Genomic DNA, 20,796 nt, shown 5'->3' on the forward strand with positions numbered 1-20,796 from the left:
AGGCTCAGATTCACAGTGAGGTGATGGAGGAAAGACTGATGACAGAGAGAAAGTGTCTATTTAAGTATCTGTTTCCTTTTAAATGCCCACTCTAAAAGAAATATCTGCTTTACTGATTCAGGTCATTTGAGTGTGCCAATTTGAACAGTGGGGTTATACATTTCGTAATAAAAGGAGATTTGTAAGAATCGGTTAACCATGGGCCTTGGTCCTTCACAGTGGATGATTCAGAACCACAGAGGGCACATGACTGTCCCTTGGGGGTGAAAGGCAGCTGGTGCTGGGCAGAAACTAAGGGACACTACCCGTCAGCCTCAAGGCAGAGCCACATACACCTCTTGCTGGAATGCACTGAAGGTCACTGGCAGGACAAGCCACAGAGCCTGGAATTATTTTACCATCTCATTTTCAGCCCTATAGCAGGAAATGAGCAGGGGCATGTCAGTGGGTATGTGTGAAGAGAGAGAGAGAGAGAACACGAAAGCGACACAGAGCAAAATGCTGAGTGTAGAGTGCGAGGCAGGGGAGAGCCCCAGACAGAGTGCTTGCTGCACAGAGACCCAGAGACAGAGACAGAGACAGTGACAGAGAGACAGGGACAGACAAAATTCCACAGCAGAGACAATGTCTTGTCATAGAACAGAGGTTATATCATAGATTATAATTTTTAGAACACAGAATATATAATAGAAAGCAACCAAAGTATAGTTACTATAAAGGGTATTATGAATAGCCTTACGTGTGTACAGGACCTGGAATATTAAAAAGTCCTTTCCACGTGCTCAAATACTAGCCAATCAAGAGGCGAGCTAATGACATTTCATCCTGTCCCTCCACTTGGAGGCATGTGACCTTGGTTAAAATTCATCTAGACTCTTTCTACCTCAGTTTTCTCTCCTCTAGAATGGGAGTGGGCATGCGTGCCTGGCTACCTCGCCCCCCAGAAGGGTGGCGCTGAGGTATCCCATCCTCCATCTCCTTGGTTCTATCTTGGTGCTGCAAACTCCAGCCCAAGAATCGAATTTAACCTCCCAATGGGTTTTGTTCTATTCCCACAAGCTTTAAATATAATTTGTTTTGATTAATTGCCAGCATTTAAAAATCAAGAGCGATTACATGTAAATCTGGACACTGGGCTTCTTTTGAAAAATGGGCAGAATGGACAGTGCTGGATCTCTGTCCCACCATGGCAGCTTTGCCTCACGCTGGTGCCAGTGATGCCCTTTAGTTTACCATCATCCCCATCGCTCCCCATTGTCTCCCTGATTCATTTATGTTATCTTTCTGGATCCTAGATTTTTTATGTTTGCATCAGCTCTTGTTCTATCTCACAGACATATTTTATTAAAATAGTCTTTTCATGGGTCAGTCTTCTGTCTCAGAGGCAGAGACTGTGTCTCGTTCACCCCCAGATTTCCAGGCCTGAGCACAGACCCTGGCACATAGGGGGCACTCAGAAAATGTCTGCTGAACTTACCGTTAAATGGCACTACATGTGAATAACATCATAAACACTGGATTTCTTTATTTCCTCCTACAGATAAGCTTGTTCTAATGTCTCACCTGGCTATGAGAGAAGAAAGAGAACAGAATCATGTAGGCTCCCACATGGGGCATCAGTGTTTCAACCTCCTTTCTTGTACCTAGAAACGTAAAAGCAAGAATTTGGAGAACTCCAGACCAAAAGTCATGCATCAAAAAGTAGGACCCCTGGTACTTTCTTCTTCAAGATCTCGTTTAGGAGCCCTGATTAAGGGCTCCTAAGGAGAGCAGGATGCAGAGGAGAGGGGTGAAGAGCACAAGAATGGCCCAGGCTCTGTGAGGCAAGCCTTGTGTGGGTGCCAACAGAGACAGCAGGTTACTTTGCTTGCATGTGGTATAGGCTGTTTTTGTAAAGAAAGAGACTTTTGTTTTAGGGTTAGTGTAATATATGCAATCAAATTCTGGCTACACACTGGCAAGATGTGTGACTTTGAACAAGTGAACTGACTCTCCTAGGCCTGTTTCTGCGCCTGTAAAATAGAGATAACAATGGTACCCCCCTCATGGGGAAGATGCATCCATTGAATGAGATAATGCATGTAAAGTGCCTGGCATGTGTCTGCCTGATGCATAACACTCTCTATATTAGCTTCCCATGACTGCCAGGACAAATTGCCACAAACCGAGTGGCTTGAAACAACAGAAAGTTAGTTATTCTCTCACAGTTCTGGAGGCCAGAAGTCCCAAGTCATGATGTCGGCAGGGCTATACTCCTTTGGAGCTCTAGGAGGGAATCTGTTCTCGGCTCTTGCAGTGTCAGGCGGTTCCTTCCAGGCATTCCTTGGCTTGGGGCTGCATCACTCCAGTCTCTGTCTCTATCTTTCCATGTGTCCGTTACTTCTCTTCTGTCTTTTATAAGGACACTTGCCATTGATTTAGGGTCCACCCTGTAATCCAAGATGATCTCATCTCGAGATCCCTAATTTAATCACATCTGCGTAGCCCCTTTTCCCAAATAAGGTAAACTCTACACGTTCTAGGTTGTAGACATATCTTTGGGGGGCTACCATTCAACCCACCACAAGACTAACGTTTTTTGAGTGCTTTCTATAAATCAGAACTACACATGCATTATTTGAACATATTTAATTAAGCTAGATCATGAAGAAAAAAGTACCAGGAAGTTTCCACCTTGGGGCCTGATGCTGTTTTTCCAAGTGATAAGGCTGTGCATGACCATGTGTGGTTCCATGATTAGTGACAAAAGGAAATAGGTTGACACACATAATTTGTAGATTTTCTGGATTTCCTCTTTGGCCTTCTTTATGTGCAATACCCTTTCCCTTTTCTGCAAACTGTATGTCATAGACATCGATGTGCTGTCCAGATCTTCCTTCAAGGAAAACTTGACATTCCAGCTGATGGAAGTGTTGTCATCAAACAGCCTTTAGCTGTCGTCCCCTTTGGATCAGCCTCAGTGCAGAAAGCCACCTTGTTAGAGCCATCCATCCTAATGTAGGCCTCTTCCAGGGATCAAGGGAGGCAGTGGTACAAAGAATATGGCGATTTCAGCCTAATATGGGACAAGTCTGATGGTCCACTTTAACTCTGGAGTTCCCTTAGGGCGAGAAGAGGCTTTGCAGGGCTTGGGTCACTTCTCCCTCAGCTCAACCCTGCTTCCCCCCAAGGGCACTCCCTAGTAAACACCCTGCATGATAAACTCCAAATCGCAGTCTGTTTTCCAGAGACCACAACTGGTGCCAATATCAAAAGATCATCTGTTTTTGAGATCATGCAATTATACATGAAATAGAAATTTTACTCTGGCTAAGTTTGTATTTATGTGTGACGATTCTATTTATCACAGGTGGCAATAAATGATGTTGCCTTGAAGTTTTAAATAATATTTAAAATATTTTGGAGATTTCTTTACGGCTTTGAAGTTCTTCATTTTCCTAAGATTTGGGACATGCAAATGAATCTAAGGAATTCCTAAAACTTTGAAATACTCTGTAGGCACCTGGAAAAAAAGGAGCACCAGTTTGACAGTTGCTGAAAGCTCGTTTCATTGAAAATAATGTTTTGAGGTTTCAACTGGATCCATATGTCTAAATATTTTTAATTAAGGAAATCTGATGAAATTCATCAGATATTCAGAACTATCTGTGAGCAAGAAATCAAAATATAAGACAAGGGAGAGAGGCTACTATACTGGTTGAGAAAAGCAGATCTGGGTTTGAGTCTTATCTCTTATTACTTGCTATCACTGAACTCTGCACCTCAGTTTCCCCATCTATTAAAGGAAAGTAATTATGATATCTGCCCCATAGAGCCGTTGTGAAAGTTAGGAGATTCTCTCTATAAACAATTTATAATAATAAACACAACAAATGTTATTTATTATTATTAGCTAATACCTGAGGCAAAGCAAATAAATGCATGCACATTAAACAAATTGTAGATCATTTGAGTCATTGCTTACAGAAAACTCAGGAAAATGAGTCCAAATTTATTTTAAAAGGACCCCAGGGGCTTTTTTCTTATTAGAGAAAAGGCTGTTTTCTAATACTGAAGGTGACAGCTGAGTAAAGACCTGATGGTAGTGTGGGTGTGAGTCATATGGCTCTTCTGGGAAAAGCATTTTAAGCAGAGGGAACAGGCAGTGAAAAGTTCAGAGATCACAGCTGGACTGTTTGAGGACCAGCTAAGAGGTCCATGTGGTGGAGCGGAGTAAACAGAATGGATGAGGTCAGAGATATAGGGGCGTGGGGACAGGTCTTGTAAGACCTAGTAGGTCACTGTGAAGAGTTTGGAGTTTGCTAAATGATTTGGAAGTTGTTAGCAGTCTTGAGTCAAGAAGTGACATGGCCCAGTTTCGGCATTAAAAGGATCCCCTGACCACTGTGTTAAGGATGGACTGGAGGTGGGCAAGGCAGAAGTGGGGAGACCATCATTAGGAGTCTGCTGTTATATCCCAGGTGACAACAATGGCTGTTTAGATCAGAGCAGTCACGGTGGGCACGGAGCATGGTCAGCACCTGCTATATTCTGAATCCTGAACTGACAGAATTTGGTCATGTCGTGAGAGGAAGGGAATAGTCAAGGATAACTCTAAGTTTTTTGTCCTGAACGACTGGAGGAGAAAGGTTCTTTGAACTGAGAAGAGGAAGATGTAGAGGAGAGGCAGGTTTGAGAAGGAATACGAGGTGTTCATGTTGGGACCTGTTAAGTAAGAATCTGTAAACCAGGTGATGGCATGTGAGGTGAGGGCTTTGATGGCTGACTGGGATCGGTTAGGCCAGTGGTCCTCAAAGTGTGGTTGCAGACTAGCAGCATCAGTATCAGCCTCTGGAAACCTGTTAGGAATGTGCAGATTCTCAGGCCCCACCCCAGATCGACTGGATCAGAAACTCTGATGGTGGGGTCCTCCAGGGGGTTCTGAGGCACCCTCAAGTTCGAGAACCACAATCCTAGGCATAAAATTGCCTGCACGAAATTGTAATGAAGATTGCGGAAAAAAAAAACACAAAACGACAACCTACAACTTTCATTACCGAAGAGAACATTTTTCAAAGACCTACTTAGTGCTCAAGCAGATCTGTAGCACATGGGTACCTCCCCCGTATCATCATCCCCCTTGCCCCACATCCCAATTTAGAAACCTTCCGTTAATTTATCATGGCTCTCTGGAGAGGAATGCCCCCGTTTTACCGGGACCGAGGGAATGCTGAGCACCAGGCATGCCAGACATTCCACTGCTAAAAAAGGGGAGGGGGTGGTATTCCAAGGTTAGCATAACTGGGCCATAAATGCTGAAACCCCCGCCAGTTTCCAAAATTTCCTCTAGGTTTTCCTAGGAGAATTCCACTCTCTTCCATTCTGGGGAGAAGTTAAAATTAGGGCCAGTCCTGCAGGACCGGCATGCCAGATGCGGGGAGGCCGTCCCCAGAAATAAGCTGGTTCCCACCACAGATGGGCGGGGCGGAGGCCTTCTGTCCCAACCCCGCGGAGTGGCTCCTGAAAGGCCTGCCCCCACCAAGTGTCTGCAAGGGGTCTGGTCCCAAGCTTTAAAACCCTGAGCCGAGGCACTGCATCCCGACCTCTCCTCTCCCAGACAGTCCTGGCTGGCTTTTCAAAAGTGTGCAGTTGTCTCCTCCCCGCCCAGCCCCATCCTCTCCCAGGACCAGCTGTGCGGCGCGGGCCGGCCTCAGTAGGAGACGCGGTCAGATCCGTGGCTGCAGCAGAGCGAGCCGCTCTCTCCATTCTGAAGCTTGAGGTTTCCTCTAAACTCCAGGAGCTTTGCAAAGTTGGGCAGCTCCGAGTGCACGCTTTGCCTCTCGACTTCTCCCTCCCTGGGTCCCCGGCGCCCCCTCCTCCCACGCTCCCTTCCACTGGGAGCTGCTAGTCCCAGCGGTCTGGCGGCTTGCACCTTTTTCTGGTCCTCCGCCCTGAAGCGCCACCATGCTGTTAAGGGGCGTCCTCCTGGCAGTGCAAGGTAAGGGGGAACCTCCGGGGGACGCTCTCATGACCCTCTCCCTCTCCTGCAGCCCCAGTGGCCGGGCTCGCAGTCCCGGGCTGGGCCATCCGAGGGTGCCTCCGAATCCTTCTTCGCAGCCGCTAATCTCGCACCCCAAGCCAAGTCTGGGGTGGCGAGGGGGGTGCGCGCCAGTTCGTGCAATGGATGCGAGTGGGGAGAAGAGAGGAGGGGACGGTAGTGCATCCCGCTCCTACCCCTTCTGCACGCCTTCTCCCCACTTTCACCAGGTAGTTTCCTAGGGGCGCCCCGTGTTGGTGCAGACGCTCCCGGGCCTGAGCCGGAACTGAAACTCACTTTGTGCCCGCAGCCCTGCAGCTTGCCGGTGCCCTGGACCTGCCCGCTGGGTCCTGTGCCTTTGAAGAGAACACCTGTGGCTTTGACTCGGTGTTTGCGTTCCTGCCGTGGATTTTAAATGAGGAAGGTAAGGGGCCTCAGTACACTGGGGCCTGAGGTGAACTTTCGTCCTGCTGGTTGGTTCTTTCACAGGGGTAACGTTATCTTGGAGTTAAAATCCCTCGGGAGGGAAAGTGTGCGTCATGGATCCTCCTTCCAAACCTCAACTGTGTTGCATGGACGGCGCAAGGAAGAGATGAGGGTGGGCGTGGGCATCCTTTGTTTACCTGGCTTGTGGATTGAAGCTCCGAGGTTTTGCCCCTCCCCCCAAGACTCTCTAATGGAAGGGAGAAAGGAGGCACAGCTCATGATTGTTACCCACCATCTGTGTGCCCTTAGTAGGTCATTATCCTCTCTGGTTCTCAATGGACACCTTTGTGAGCTGGGAAAGTTGGATGGGGCTAGTTCTCTTCCCACCCTGTGCGAATGGTTCCGTAATTCTGTGATGGGACCTCAACGCTAAGACCTCACATTTATGTTGTGCCTGACAGTGTTTTGTTGCATGATCTCATCCTCATCCTCATGTTGTATTTATAATCTGGCAGTTGGCAAAAGAGGAAACCAAGTCCGTTACCTTATGTCTAAGGTCACTCAGCTGACTGGTGTTGGTTGTGGCCTCACCACTACATATCATTTGGGGTCTAGTGACAAAGTTAAATGTGAGGGTCTTCAGATATATCTTCTTACGCTTCACTTATTTAGTAAAAATAAGTGGTTCTTTAGTGCCCAACAGCAGGCACTGGGTGTCCCTTCTCCTTTCCTTTCTCCCTCACTTGTGTCATCCGCTTTAGCAGACTGATGTCATTTGGATTGGGAAAGAGCCTCGTTTAAAAAACGCTGCAGCATTAAAGAGACTAGCTAACGTCCTGTCAGTTGTCTTAAGGCCTTCAATCATCCCTGGAGAAGAGTGGAGGCCAGTACCTTTGGTTAGGATGTAGAAACAGTCATCACAGTTTACTCTGCCCCAGGCTTCTGTTTGGGGCTTTGCATACATTAGCTTTTCAGCCCTTCACAGGTAGGTGGTGTTAACCCCATTTTTCACATGAGGGAATCTCAATCTTAGAATATTCAAATGGCCGGCCCACATCACATGATATCTTTAAATAGCCAGCTCTGAGCTGTCTAGTTAGAGGAAGAAACAGGAGGGAACTAGCTCAGTCGTAATATTCATTTATTGCCAACAATTGCCAAGTCTTGTCTACTACAGTTTACTTAGGGTTAGTTGGGAAAAAGCAATTTCTGCTTTATTAGCTGAGGGATTCCTACCTGGCTAATGGCCTTAGAAAATTTCTTTCATCTCACCACCCCACCACTTTCCCTGTTCTTGTTGTATGTGAAGCATTTTGAGAGGTGGCCTGACACAGGCCATGTGACTTTGGAAAGCATTATTCTCTAGCACAGTGCTTTGCAGACTTTAGCTACATCAGAATTACCCCGTCGATGTGTTAAGACACAGATTGCTGGGCCATTCCCTTTGAGATTCTGATTTAGTGGGCCTGGGCGGGACCTGAGAATTTGCAATTCTAAGAAATTCCTAGGTACTGCTGCTACTCCTGGTCTGGGGACCACACTTTGAGAACTGCTGACCTTTACAATGTGTGTACACACATGCACACACCTCTGCTGGTGACCCTGAGCACGCCTGGCACTAGGGTAAAAGAGCCACTTGCATGACCCTCAGAGTGAAAACCTTAAATCTTGTGTCCTAGACACCTCTCTTGTCTCAGCCTACTCCTGGCCCCGAGAAAAGGAAATCAACATCGCTCCTTATCCAGGAGCCTCAGTCCCAGCCCTCTGTCAGGACGGTGGCTCCCTCACAGCCTGCCGTTGCCTAGGTCAGTGGGCCTGTCACAGCCAAAAAACCCACAGGAAGTGCTCTCTGCTGAGTTGGCACCTCTGTACCAGTGGCAGTTAAACAGTGCCCCTTTAGGGAAAACAGGAAGATGCTTATAGGAAAAGGTGATTATGGTTTAATAGTATAATGAAGGCACTGTTGCTTTCCTTTTTGCTTTCTTTCTAACTTCTAACAGCCACTACTTTCTGGCTCAGTACTGGGACTGCTGGTTTGGCCAGGCGAAGTTAATTTATTCTCGTCTGAGCACTCCAGGCAGGTTAGGCTTCAGTCGTTACAAATCAAGTTTTTCAAAGACCAGAACTTGGACATAACAGTCCACTCCAGAGGGACAGTGAGTTAGTTGTGTGCCAGCTGCTGTGGTTCCCTGCAGAGAAGCTATCACTAAGAATTTCTGTTATAAACCCATTTCTAGGTTGGTAAATGAAAAATAATAAAATTGTCCCAAGCTGAAATTTGGCAAGCTATTTGCAAGCTTCTCTGCAAATTTCCTTCATCTTGCTACAAAACCCCTTTGAAACTAGTGCATTGTATCTACCACAGAAATTCGTAGGTTTCAGAGACTTTTGTCCACAGTATTTGAAACACACACAACTGGCACTTTCTATATGTCCTCAGTCAGTAGGTTAATTTACGGCAGAGAGGACAATGCAAAAGCCCTGTTAAGTAGGGAAATGAATCTGCCAATTAGAATTTCATAACAGGAGATTCAAATCTGGGGGTAATGATCTTAAAATATCTCCCCAGCTGTCTGAATTGTGTTTGAGGTCCACCCCTTTGGTTTATTTCAAGTATTAGGTCTCTAAGCATCTCTGATTACGATTCCAATATCTCTAGTTCATGTTCATTTTGTAATATACCTGATCTCCACTGGGCACAGAATGGTGAATTTGGACAGGACAGTGTGTTGGGTTAGGTTTTCTACCACAGTGCGGGGCACCCCAGGGGCAGGGCATGACACCAGTGCAGGTAATCAAACCTTGCAGTTCAGCCTCTTCCGCTTCCTAGTATTGCCAATGGTTGCCTTTTTTGTTTGTTTTATTTTTCTCTATAATTTTTGTAGAATTTAAAAGTTTTTCTTAACTTGTCAAGGCGAGTGAGATTATGTCACTCAAATTTGAACTAACTTCTACATTTTAGTTTTGAATTAAATCTAGGAAAGAAGAGATCTATTTTATCCTATAAACATCTCTTTATTCACAGTTCAGAGCATACTGGAACCCCTTTGAACAATGCTTTGAAATTGCTACTGTCGGTTCCATTTCCCCAGTGCCAACTATGGGGGCCGAAGCCTTTCGGCTGAGGATTCTTGCAGATCAGAAAGTTGGCCTTGTGTACGAACAGTCACAGTTCATATTAGTCATTAGGTGGATTTTGGCTTCACTCTAATTTTTGGACAGTTTGGCTTAACATCTTTAACCTAACTCTATCGGAATAACTGAGGAAGAGAGGGGATAAAATTCAAATCCAGGTACTGCTCCTTAATAGGAAGTTTGAAACGCTAAGCCACACGGGAGGGGAAGGTAGATACTGAAATGTGTCAGGTTAAGGGGAGGTAGTAAAGGAAATTCAAAGCACTTTTTGTAAGGAAGGCCTTTTTTTCTACAACAGTGGGAGTCAGGGTTTGAGATATTGCCTAATGCAGGAAGAGCTCAGATGGTGTTTGTACCTGACAGCAAGTGCTGGTATCCGGGGCAGGACCTGGCTAGAGGTTTGGTATAACCAACGAGTGGGGATAGGGCTACGGTAGAGTGTGCTGAAATCACGTTCTAAGTACATGTGTGCATCCCTTTCTTCACCCAAATCCCTTCTTTCTCTCTTAAGAACACTTCCGGTCACTTGGCATCTGAGTTTCAGTTCTGTACTCAGTCATGTGCCAGTTTTTATAAATAGTGATAAACCTGCCTGATATTTCATGAGGCCCAGCTAGAACCAAAAGTCTGGCAAGGATCCCAGGGGCCTTCCTGGGAGAAGAGGAGCAGTCCTCCCTTCCTACGGAATACAGCTCTTTTTCTGACCCTGGGTTTGCCGACTCAGCATCCTACCCTAACATCAGGAGTACATAAGGCAATTCTCGCCCTCTGGGCCTGCCTAAACCTGCATTGCCTCTGCTTGTTGGTCTCCTGGTGCCCTCCAAGCAGAAACCCCCCGCTCCCCCCCCCCACACTCACACACACATACACACACATTTTGTAGAGGCTGGAGAGCAGCATGAGTCTGGGTGTTTCCTGGATGTCTCTCAGGAAGATGGTCGATGCCAAGAACTGATAAATTATTCTGCAGTATCGCGTGGCATTCCCTGGGCCGCCCTGGCTACTGCTGCTATCAGGCTGAGCATGGCTGTCATGTGCTGTTCCTGAGCGTGGCATTGGTTCTGCCTGGGATCCTAGATCCTAAAGCTGAGCCTTAGAGGTAGTCAGTGCAACGTCCTCATTTTCCTGAGGTGCACACTGGGCCCAGACAGTCTATGTCACTGTCACGAACCCAGGCAGTAGCAACCTCTCGTTTGCTTGTCTTTCACTAGTTCTTCCCTCCAGCATGGCTGCCTCATCCCAGTCTCCACTGGATCCTGGAGCTTTGGTGTGTTAATGATAATGTTTTGGAAACTCTTCATCAGAGATATAATTATAGTCATACATGTGGAAGAACATGGGCTCCAAAGGTACAGTGCTTTGGGCCTACCAAATCCATACTGTGTGGCTTTAGGCCATACAATACATTTATTTATTCTTTCAGATGTGTAGGGATCCCACCTGCCTGTAATCTTCAGTGTATAAAAAAGGGCCTAGCACATAGTAGATGCTCAATAAAGATTTGTTGAATGAATGAATTTGCTGAATGAATAAATGAAGTATCGGATGATTAAAAAGTCCTTATGCCTTTTCATTTGTGCTCCTGGTTCATTCTGTAGCTTCAAAGGTAATTCATTATCATGAGAAACAAGCCTAGTGGTTAATACAAACACTAGAGCTGGACGGGTTGGATTAGAATTCAGGCGCTGCCCTTTTAAGCCGTATGGCTTTGGGCAAGTTATTTATCCTCTCTATTTCATTTTCCTTAGCCATGAAATGGAGGTAATAAAAGTACCTATTTTAGAAGATTGTTGTGAAGATTGAATACATTAATACGTGTAATGCGGTGAGCACTTTCTACATGTAACCTGTTATTTTTCCTCTTGCTATTACTAGATTTGTATTTTATCAGTCATTATTTCTTTTAATTCAAACAACTTTCCAACACAGCTTCTGGGGAGCTAAGGCAAGTCTAATTTTCTTTTGATTATAGTTTTGTCATTTGCTCTTCCTCATTCCAACCAGAAGAACTTCCTTTGTCTTATCATTTGCCCCTTGAGCCATCTAACTTTTGTATGGCCGAATGAGGTACAGAGGTAAAGTAATAAGACCAAGTTTACATTTGGCTTATAGCCTCTCCCAGTGACTTAGACTTTTTCTCTATAAATTCTTGGTTCAGGTTAGGAATGCTTTGCGTCCTATCCCATCACTCTCCCACCCTAGCCTGCTCTTCCTGATGTATCCGTCCCAAGTAGCTGGTGCCTCAGCATCAATCAGGCCCCGTGATTGATGGTGCTGGTGCCTTCTATGAGACACCAAACTCATCTCTCATCTACTAAGCTCTTGGGCACATCCCTCACCCTTGACCTCCCTGTCGCTTAGTCTAGGGACTGACCCCTCCACTTGGAATTTAACCCACCTGGACTCATAATATCTGCCTGCCCCTCTAGCCTTGACTGACTTCTCTGGACATAGGCTCTGCCTGGCCACACTTTTTCTTGTCAAGGCCAACACCCAAACTGGGTTTCTTTCTACTCAATTCGAGTTGCTCAGTGATAAGCTGCCTCCTAGCTCCTGGTATGATCTTCAACAAGGTGCCTGGGGATTTTTAGGATGTTTCCCTTCTCATATTTGCAGAAGTCACCCATGATCACAATGTGTCAGAAGGAGAAAGTAATTTCTTGTCATAGGACTTTCTGCCTTCATTGCCATCTTCAATCTCTTAGCCTGTAGTTACCATGTTTTGTTACTTGCATCTTGGGGTATAGTACTCATAAAAAAAATCCTGGTTCTTAAAACAGCAGCACCTCTTTGGTAGGTCACTTTAGCAGTCATCCTAGCTCACTTACTAAACAGTATTTGGTTTTTAAGAATTTGAGTGAAACCCATTTATGTTAATAGAGGTGATGGATATCTCAATAAATAGAGTCAGCGGGTAGTTTAACATGTCTTGGGCATCTTGGCTGGTCAACCATGATTTTCTTCTCTGCCAATTATTCCACCACTCTCTTTCAGTTTTTCTTATGGTGGTCTTAATCAACTCAGTCATATACACGTATTCGTGCATTCAGATCTAGGTTCTTGGAGTATTTAATTTTATATGTATATATATGAAATACCTTCAGGAAGAAGGTAGTGCTTAACACAGAAAAACGTATTACTAGTGATAAATGAGAAAGTTATTTAAGTGCAAGAAATTTTCACAGTATATCAGAAATTTCTGTCATATGCATTAGGCCATACCTAATTAAGCAAAGCGTAATGTCACACCTAATGTCAGCAAAGCATTCCTGATGAAAAACTAAGAATTTATGAATTTTTACACCTATGCATTAGGCCAGGGCTTCTTCACCCTGAGTGGATGTTAAAAACACCAAAAATTTTTCTTTAAAAATAGCCATCTCCAGGCCCTACCCCAAGAGATTCTGGTTTATTTGGTCAGAAATGGGGCTAGACTTGGCATTATTCACAAAAAAACAAATAGTACAAAGAACAGACTCCCTAGGTTTTTCCAATATGTGGTCAGGGTTGAGGACAGTGCCTTTGAATGATGGCCAACTCCCCCACTCCCCTACCCCCCGAGGTAAGAAAGAAGAAATTCTCCCTTGTGAAGAATCTCTTGATAATTATCAGTTGCCCACCAGATGAAGTGCAAACTGCCTACCTTGACACTGAAGACCCTTCATGATTTGCCCCAAATTATATTTCTCCTCTGCCCTCCCATTAATTCCTAATGTGTGGTTCACTCAACATGCCCTTTACTTTCTTGCTTCCTTGCTCAAGTTGCACTGTTCTCGACCCCTGTATTATTCCGATTTTTTATTCCCTTTCCCCATCTTGGCCTATTTAAGTACTATCCATGCTTTAAGGTCCAGCTCTTTCTTGAAACATTCCCTGAGTTTCCCAGGTAAAGGAGCCTCTTCCTCCTCTCCATTTTCTTCTCTTACTTATTTCTCTTCTTGTATCTCTCTTCACTTTCCATCCTATAAATCTTCTTGTCACTTTCCACCTTGTAAATCTTTTTGTCATATTCCACCTTGTGACTCTAATTAGCATCTCTTTTTTGGAGTCCTCACTCCTTCACCTCACTAGAGTGTTGTTGCACCTTTGAAAACAGGAATCACAACCTCCCCACAACTGACAAACAGTATGTGGTATCAATAAACACTCTGAATTTAATCAATCTCTAAAACATATGTGGTGATAGATAGACCAAAAAAAAAAAAAAAGCTTTGGCATTTTTCCCTGCAGTGAAAAAGGTTGTGTTTAATAATCCATTCTACCATAGGACTTCAAAGATTTTGGAGGCTTATGTTGTAATTTCCAAATATAATGATGAAGTAGTATTTTAACTTGCCTCACCAATATGTGGTCTTTTTCATCCCTGACATACCAGTGGACAAATAGCCCTTAGATTATTTAGCCATCAGGGCTGCTTAAGTCCCTTGATCCTCTGCCATCACAAATAATCACAGTACAATCTCGACAGTGACACTGCTTGGTATGAAAAGGTTTTTTGGCAAAAGCTTATCAGACTTTGAATTAGTTTTTGAGAGCTGTTGTTTCTAAAGAACTAAAGTGTGAGACATCAGTAGTACTCACCTTGATGGGTAAAAGCAGGTGGAGATATTTGTCTGCTCCTAGTAGAATCTCTTAAACACTGATGTGACAAATGGAAAAAAATCAAAGAATTAGGTCTGTGATTCAGGGAGATCTGCCAGAATACTTGCTTTTTATATTTTGTGAGAAAGTTATTTATGTTTTCGGGCATTCCGAGGCTAAGAACAAATGATAAAACAAGTGGTACTATGCCATCACTTTATAGCATCCTGAATGAATCATATATTTTACAGAAAATACTTCTAAGAATATTCATTCTATCAACAGCCATTTGAGTGCTTACTATCCATCAGGTGCTATATTAGCAGTTGGAGTACATAGAGAACATATATGGTCGTGGTCCATGCCCTTGGCGGCAGCCAGGGTCTGTGATCCATAGGTGGCAATTTGTGGTACCTGCTAAGTACATTCATTGTCATTAACCCTAACCTTTGCAATAATTTTAGGAGTGGTTATTCTCAGCATTTTACGGATGAGACACTAAGAGATGAAAATAACATGCCCAAGGCAACATAGAGAGTCATGATATGGACTTAAGCTCCAAAGACTTGAGCTTCACTTAGCGCTAGACTCCCACCCGTGACCGAGTGTTATTATGCCTTTGTATTCCTAGAGGTCAACACCAAGGAAGACAGACCTGCAAAATTTATGCTCCTCTAGAGTTAGTGAGAAAGCTCTGCAAAATATCTGATGTCCCAACATTGCAACTCCTTCCGTGAGTTCTAGGCCTCAGCCATAATTAGTGTGCTTACCATGAGGTGCTGAGCCTTTGGAATCAAACAGGCCTCAGAGATAGGGAAATGTAAGCAGAGATAGGGAAATGTATTTTTACTTTCTTTTTTTCCATAAAGTTGAAAGTTTACTCCTGGAACAATTTGAAGGATTCTCTTTTCAGTCTTCGGCATAATTTTGGCAGAGAACTTTAGGGAGAATTTATAGCTTGACCTAAAATGCTTGGGCAGTCTTAAGGAATACTCCTAAACTTTAAATTCATCCATTCCTACTGTGAAAGAATGAAAAGAGTACACAGACAAATGTGTTTTTGCAAGCTGGTTGCCTTGCTAGACCAACATTTTGGTACTTATTCATTCTATTACTCCTAACAGAATGGCAGTGTTGCTATACAGCAAAGAGATATATAACTTAGCTTGAAACTAAGAGAAATTTCCATTCCTTATTTGAAAAACTTTTGCTTCACTGCCAAGGAGAGCTGAAGTTTTTTTGGGGGCCTTTGCTTATAATTCAGATGACTTTAATATGTTTTAACTTCACTCAGAAGCTGCCTTCTTTGCTTACCAATATTTTATGACTAAGACCATCTAGTCTGAAACTGTAACTTAAGATGTTTTATTTTTTAAGCTTCTACAGGTTTCTTCTGTTTTTTGACTTTATTAAAAATGCTTAACAGACTATTGGAGAATTTTCTTTTTAAAGTCTGTTTGACCCAGCATTAGCCAATTTAAAAATATAAGCTTTATGGAAACCCTTTGGTTTTCCATTACAAATTTTGAAGATCCAGAACAAGCCTCTGAAATCACATCATTGTTTCTGAAAACCTTTTCCCTTTTTCACAAATTCTGATGAGGAAAATGTAATTTGAACATTGGTTTCTTTTTGTTGTTTTTAAAAGAATCAACACTGAAGAGCAGACCCTTTTGAACTCATATTTGATACTTAGGAATAACCAAAAAAATTAATATATATCCTAGGTTTATATTAGCCCTGGAGATTTTCATCTTTGCTGTCAACATAAATACTCAACAAACTACCTACACATGATTCTATACTAAATATTGTATAATAAAAGAAAAATGATGTCAGAGATAATACATCTAAAGATGCCGAGTGTTGGCATGAGGCATGATACATTTTTAATCTTGGTCTTGTGAACTAAGACTTATTTGCTTTCCATACACATATGCTTTAAAGAGAAATTCTGTTAACTGAAGAGCATAAATTCCATGTATTTAGACCACCCCCCCAATTAAAGAATATATCAGTAATTATCAATAATGTCATGTTCAAGTTTGATCCAAAAGCCCCTCTAGTCTATCATGTATGCTATTTAGCAACTTTCAAGAGAAAACAAGGGCAGCCTATTTCTGTAACAGCTGAAAATGGACAGCTCAGTCGCTGAGAAAGTTGCTGTGTCCCTCAAAATATCTCTCAAGCCTCTTGCCTCTCCACGACTCAGCTAATCACAACAAAAATTGCTGAAAGATGAAAAGGGTGCAAAATGGTTTATATTTCTGATTAACTCCATTCAATTCTCATTTTAGTTATCAGGAAGTCATTCATAATTTTATGACTATATTCCTGTCATAAAATAAGTTTGGAGACGTTTATGAATGATCTCCTGCTGAGCATAATATTAGCCTAGCAGTCTAAGAATTCTTAGAAAATTTAATGGGCCTTGGAAAAATAGATAACATTCACCATCATTCTATCCAAATGTGCAGTGAATCGTGGTCATGCACAAAAGACACTGCATTTGCGACTCAAATAATTTAAGAACTTTTCCTTGGAAATAGTTGACAAAGGAAAAAGGCTTAATAGTGATCTGGAGTTTCAGAGTTTCAATTACCTTTAGTTTCCATCACCAGCCATCAGGTGCATTACAGAATGACATGCCACCAAGGTCCCTCAGCTGGGAGCCGAGGATGATGCCTGGCATATTTTATTATATTACTAGAATGGACATATCAATGAACATTTTTAATGTTTATCCTTAGATCTCATTTCAGAGTTGCTAAAAGGAACTCCAAGGTCAAAGTGGCATTTGCAAGCATTTACTGAGTACTGGGTGATAATGTTGGCACTGGGCCAGAAGATCTAATAGAAAAAAGGATAATAATTATTTTATGTAAGATTTGTTGAACAATTATTATATGCCAAACACTGTGCTAGATGCTTTGCATGTATAATTTCATTTAATTCTTACAATGACCCAGTAAAGAAGATACTCATTACAGATGAAGAAACGGGGGTTTAGAGATTTTTTAACATTCCCAAAGTCATGGAGCAAGTACTTGATGGAGCCTGGATTTTAACCTATGTTTGTCTCCAAAGACTAAGAAAATAACCACTCTGCTATTTTTCCTTTCTTTTTCTATTCTACCTTAACATGGGATCTTAAAAGATCTTTGTGATAGAAATAATCATAGTAATTATAATAATAGCTAACTCTTATGGAGTGATTTCTCTTATCTATATATTCTTCTGTGTGTTTGACGTTATTGACTCATTCAATCCTCACAACAGCTTAGTGAGTTGAGTCCTCTTTTCATCCTTATTTTGAGCTTAAAGAGAGTGAGGCAAGCAGAGGTAGTGCAAAGTGTGACTTGCAGGTCACAGGGATCTTAGGTGGCAGGGCTGTGTTTTGTAACACGTTTTCTGGCTCCAGTCTCTGTTCTGTGAAGGAGGTAGCAATTGTAATACTCATTTTTTCACTCCACTTTGAGGTGAAAAATTTTCCTACTTAAATTCTGAAGTAAATGTCTAAGAGAATCATGTAAGGACATTATTTTTTTTCCTAGATTCTTCCATGCATGGAAGCCCTACCACCAAATAAATTCTAATTTGAGGAAATTTTAAATCAGTATTTTCCTTTAGAAATGGCACAGGGCCCTGGAACAACAGAATTCTTGCCTGGTTCCAAGTTCTAAATGAGATTACTTTGGGAAATTTTTTGAAAATCTCATATTCAAAGCATCCCCATGGCTACCGTGTAGTCTCTGGACAAATTCCAGTTCCTTAATAATCTTGATGGTCTTGTTTTGAAAATGAGTCAAGTATCCTCATGCAAAAAAAAAAAAATGTGATATTCGCCCGCTTAGGTTATTCAAAAAGACATCAGGGACTCAAATTAGTAAGGATATAAGCAGGAGACACTATACATGCTGGAGGACAAAGAAAGTCCTTCACCCTTGGAATAAAGGCAGTTGGTGAGCTCAGTCCTCCTCTGTCCTTTCATTCCAAAGTGAGTGATGTCTTTTTACTCATGGGATATGAACATGATCTCTCATTTAATTCTTCCAATGACCCACTGAGGAAGGTACTCTATATGAGCAAAGACAATGCGGTTTAGAGAGTTTGTCTTAACTTTTCCAAAGTCTATTCCATGATGTGTAAACATGTATTTTAAGACACCATGGAATGAAAACGATCTGTAGCTTATTATGCAGAGTGAATACCTTTAGTTTAATTTTATTCATTTAACAGTTTCTACCTGTGCTAGGAAAGGAAGGTCATAGAAGTGATAAATAAAGGTATTTGTCTTCAAGGAGCTTCTAGTAGAAGAAAGGAGATATGTCATCAGTAACTATTTCAACTATCAGTGAGACCAGTACTGTGGCAAGGAAAATGTAAAAGGCCTTAGAAGTTCAGAGGTTAATGACAGCTGGCAATGATGGGGCTGAATGAGTAAGAGGAGGCCTCTTGGTGGTCTTTGAAATATGGGTTGGGATGTGACCAAGAGGATGTGGCTCTTAGGTCATGTCAAATGTCAGGAGCAGCAGGAACCAAGGCCAGAGGTGGGAAAACAAGGAGTCTGATCAGAAAGAAGAAGCATGTCTTTTTCGACAGGTGTGTTAGACGCACAAACGCAAAGTGCATAAATAAACCTGGTATTTGTCACTTCACCTCAGGCCACTCGCATGTACATGATAACCAGAAAGGTCTGTCTCATTTGAATGTGGAGCTTTAGTCACTAACAATAATGATAGTTGTAGCCTGGGAACTCTACATTACATAGTCATCTATGCAGCAAAACTGCTACTTCCCAGGCTTAGAGAGGCTGCAAAGGTTATAACTAGTTTCTCGTGGGTTGGAGAGAGCAGTGGTCAGTCACTGTCACCAGTCTCTGGGCTCCACAGTCTGTTATTTTGAGTAATAACTGACCCATGGATAAAATTTACTTTCTAGCTTAGCTAAAGAAAGGCATGCTTCTCAGTCTTGAGTTTTGACTAAATAAAAATAAAATCACAAGTAGTTAGCAGTGAAAGCATAGCCTTAGAAACTTGATCAGTGATTTCGTATCTGTCTACTAAAATGCAAGGGCCTGACAGACACTATGCTGGGAGGATCAATATTCAACTCTTAAATGACCAGTGACTTCTTTGGATCTATAATAATATAGTATGGAAAATTACTTATCAATCAGGTTCTCAGTCATGATATCATAATAATGGCCATTAGTTACTGCGTTGCAGATATATTATCTTTAAACTTCATTATAACCTCTTATGAGCTGTGTGGCTATCTCCATTTTTAAAGATGCAGTAACTGAGACCCAACGAGGTGATTCAGCCTGCTTCAGGTCACACCGCCAAAGCAGGGATTGGATCCAGGCCTATCTGCTCCAAAGCCAGTGCCTGTCCAAAGGCACTGTCGTGGCATTGGGTTTCCTCTAGGAGTGAGTAGGATTTCAACCTCTCATCTGTTGACTATTTTGATGACCTTTCCTCCCAAATCAGCCTCTACTTTTTGGCCTTTGCCAGGAGCTGTTCACCTTTGCCATCATTTATCATGAACATCTCCCAAACTGCCTTGAGGCCAGGGATTCTAGCACAGCGTCTGCCACCTGAAAGACACTCAGTAAATATTTGGAGAATGGATGAATAAATATTGGTCACTGTGTGTGGTGATGCAGTCTTCAAAATGTATGAAGGTCAACACATTGTCAGGATTTGTAAAATAAAAAGAAATACCAGATGAACCTGAGCATCATAGAGATGATCCATGTAAATGATGTGTTTTCCCCCAAGGATGTGTCTAGGCAGAAGCATCGAATACAGAAGGTAAATTGTTTAGTTATGCTTTGGTCCTGCTGTTATGGTGAGGCCAACTCTCCTTTTGCCTGCTGATGAGTGAGAGTTCCATGGGGGGAACGGAGATATATTACCCAGAAGCAGGATAGTATTTCCTTCTTTCGACAAATGTAGAAAGCAATTCCTGCAACAAATAAAAGATATATAACATTTAGAAACTAAATTCAAAGACACTGCCCAAACATGAATAAGAGAGAGAGAGAGAGAGAGAAGGATAAGTCTGTGGTCTGAGTGATTTTTTAGAAAACTGGCTAGCTCCTCGCAGTCTCCGTGGTGTGTGACTTAGTCATACAATTGTCCTAATTTTTTTCTCTTCACCCAAGATAAACTAAGCCAATTTCCTGAAATCTATCATAGTAATCAAAACTCCAGGTCATGTGGAAAACATTCTCCCTTATTATCACGTATTTTTAAGATCCCAATGACACAGAACTCAGTGTGGAGTCCTTGAAGCAGGTTGAAAAGAAATTGCCATATAACAGATGTCAAAGGTTAATAACAGTGTGTTGCATTTCTATGCCTTTCTCTTTATGGAGGTACGTGATAACCAGTATCATAACTGAGATTTTAGATATAAGTTTCCCAGGCCCACTTAGATAGAAGCACAACGACTAATTGCCTCCATTGATCATGGGACCCTGTATGCTTTAGACACTTTGTCTTGTTTTATCTCACAACTACCCTCTGAAGTGGTTGACATTCCCTCATAAGGAAACCACTGGTCCCTAGTGGTTAAGTGGTCTGCCTGATGCCACACAGCTGGAAGTGGCTGAGCTGGGGCATGAAGGCTTG

General features: G+C 42.6%; 1 protein-coding gene across 2 annotated transcripts in view; it reads left to right on the forward strand.

Moving 5' to 3' along the window:
- Positions 1 to 5,370: 5,370 nt before the first annotated feature.
- The window catches only part of MAMDC2 (MAM domain containing 2), a 125,144-nt gene continuing 109,718 nt past the window's right edge, over positions 5,371 to 20,796 (forward strand). The window contains exons 1-2 of one of the 2 annotated variants that reach the window (XM_015594463.2): positions 5,371 to 5,977; positions 6,327 to 6,440. In XM_015594463.2, the coding sequence (XP_015449949.1) occupies positions 5,944 to 5,977; positions 6,327 to 6,440 (148 nt within the window). In that variant the 5' untranslated portion in view covers positions 5,371 to 5,943. The remainder of the gene's footprint in view (positions 5,978 to 6,326; positions 6,441 to 20,796) is intronic. The other variant, XM_025051394.1, reaches the window with a different exon arrangement.

Source organism: Pteropus alecto, unplaced genomic scaffold, assembly GCF_000325575.1.
Source record: "Pteropus alecto unplaced genomic scaffold, ASM32557v1 scaffold95, whole genome shotgun sequence".
In the NCBI taxonomy this organism is placed as follows: domain Eukaryota; kingdom Metazoa; phylum Chordata; class Mammalia; order Chiroptera; family Pteropodidae; genus Pteropus; species Pteropus alecto.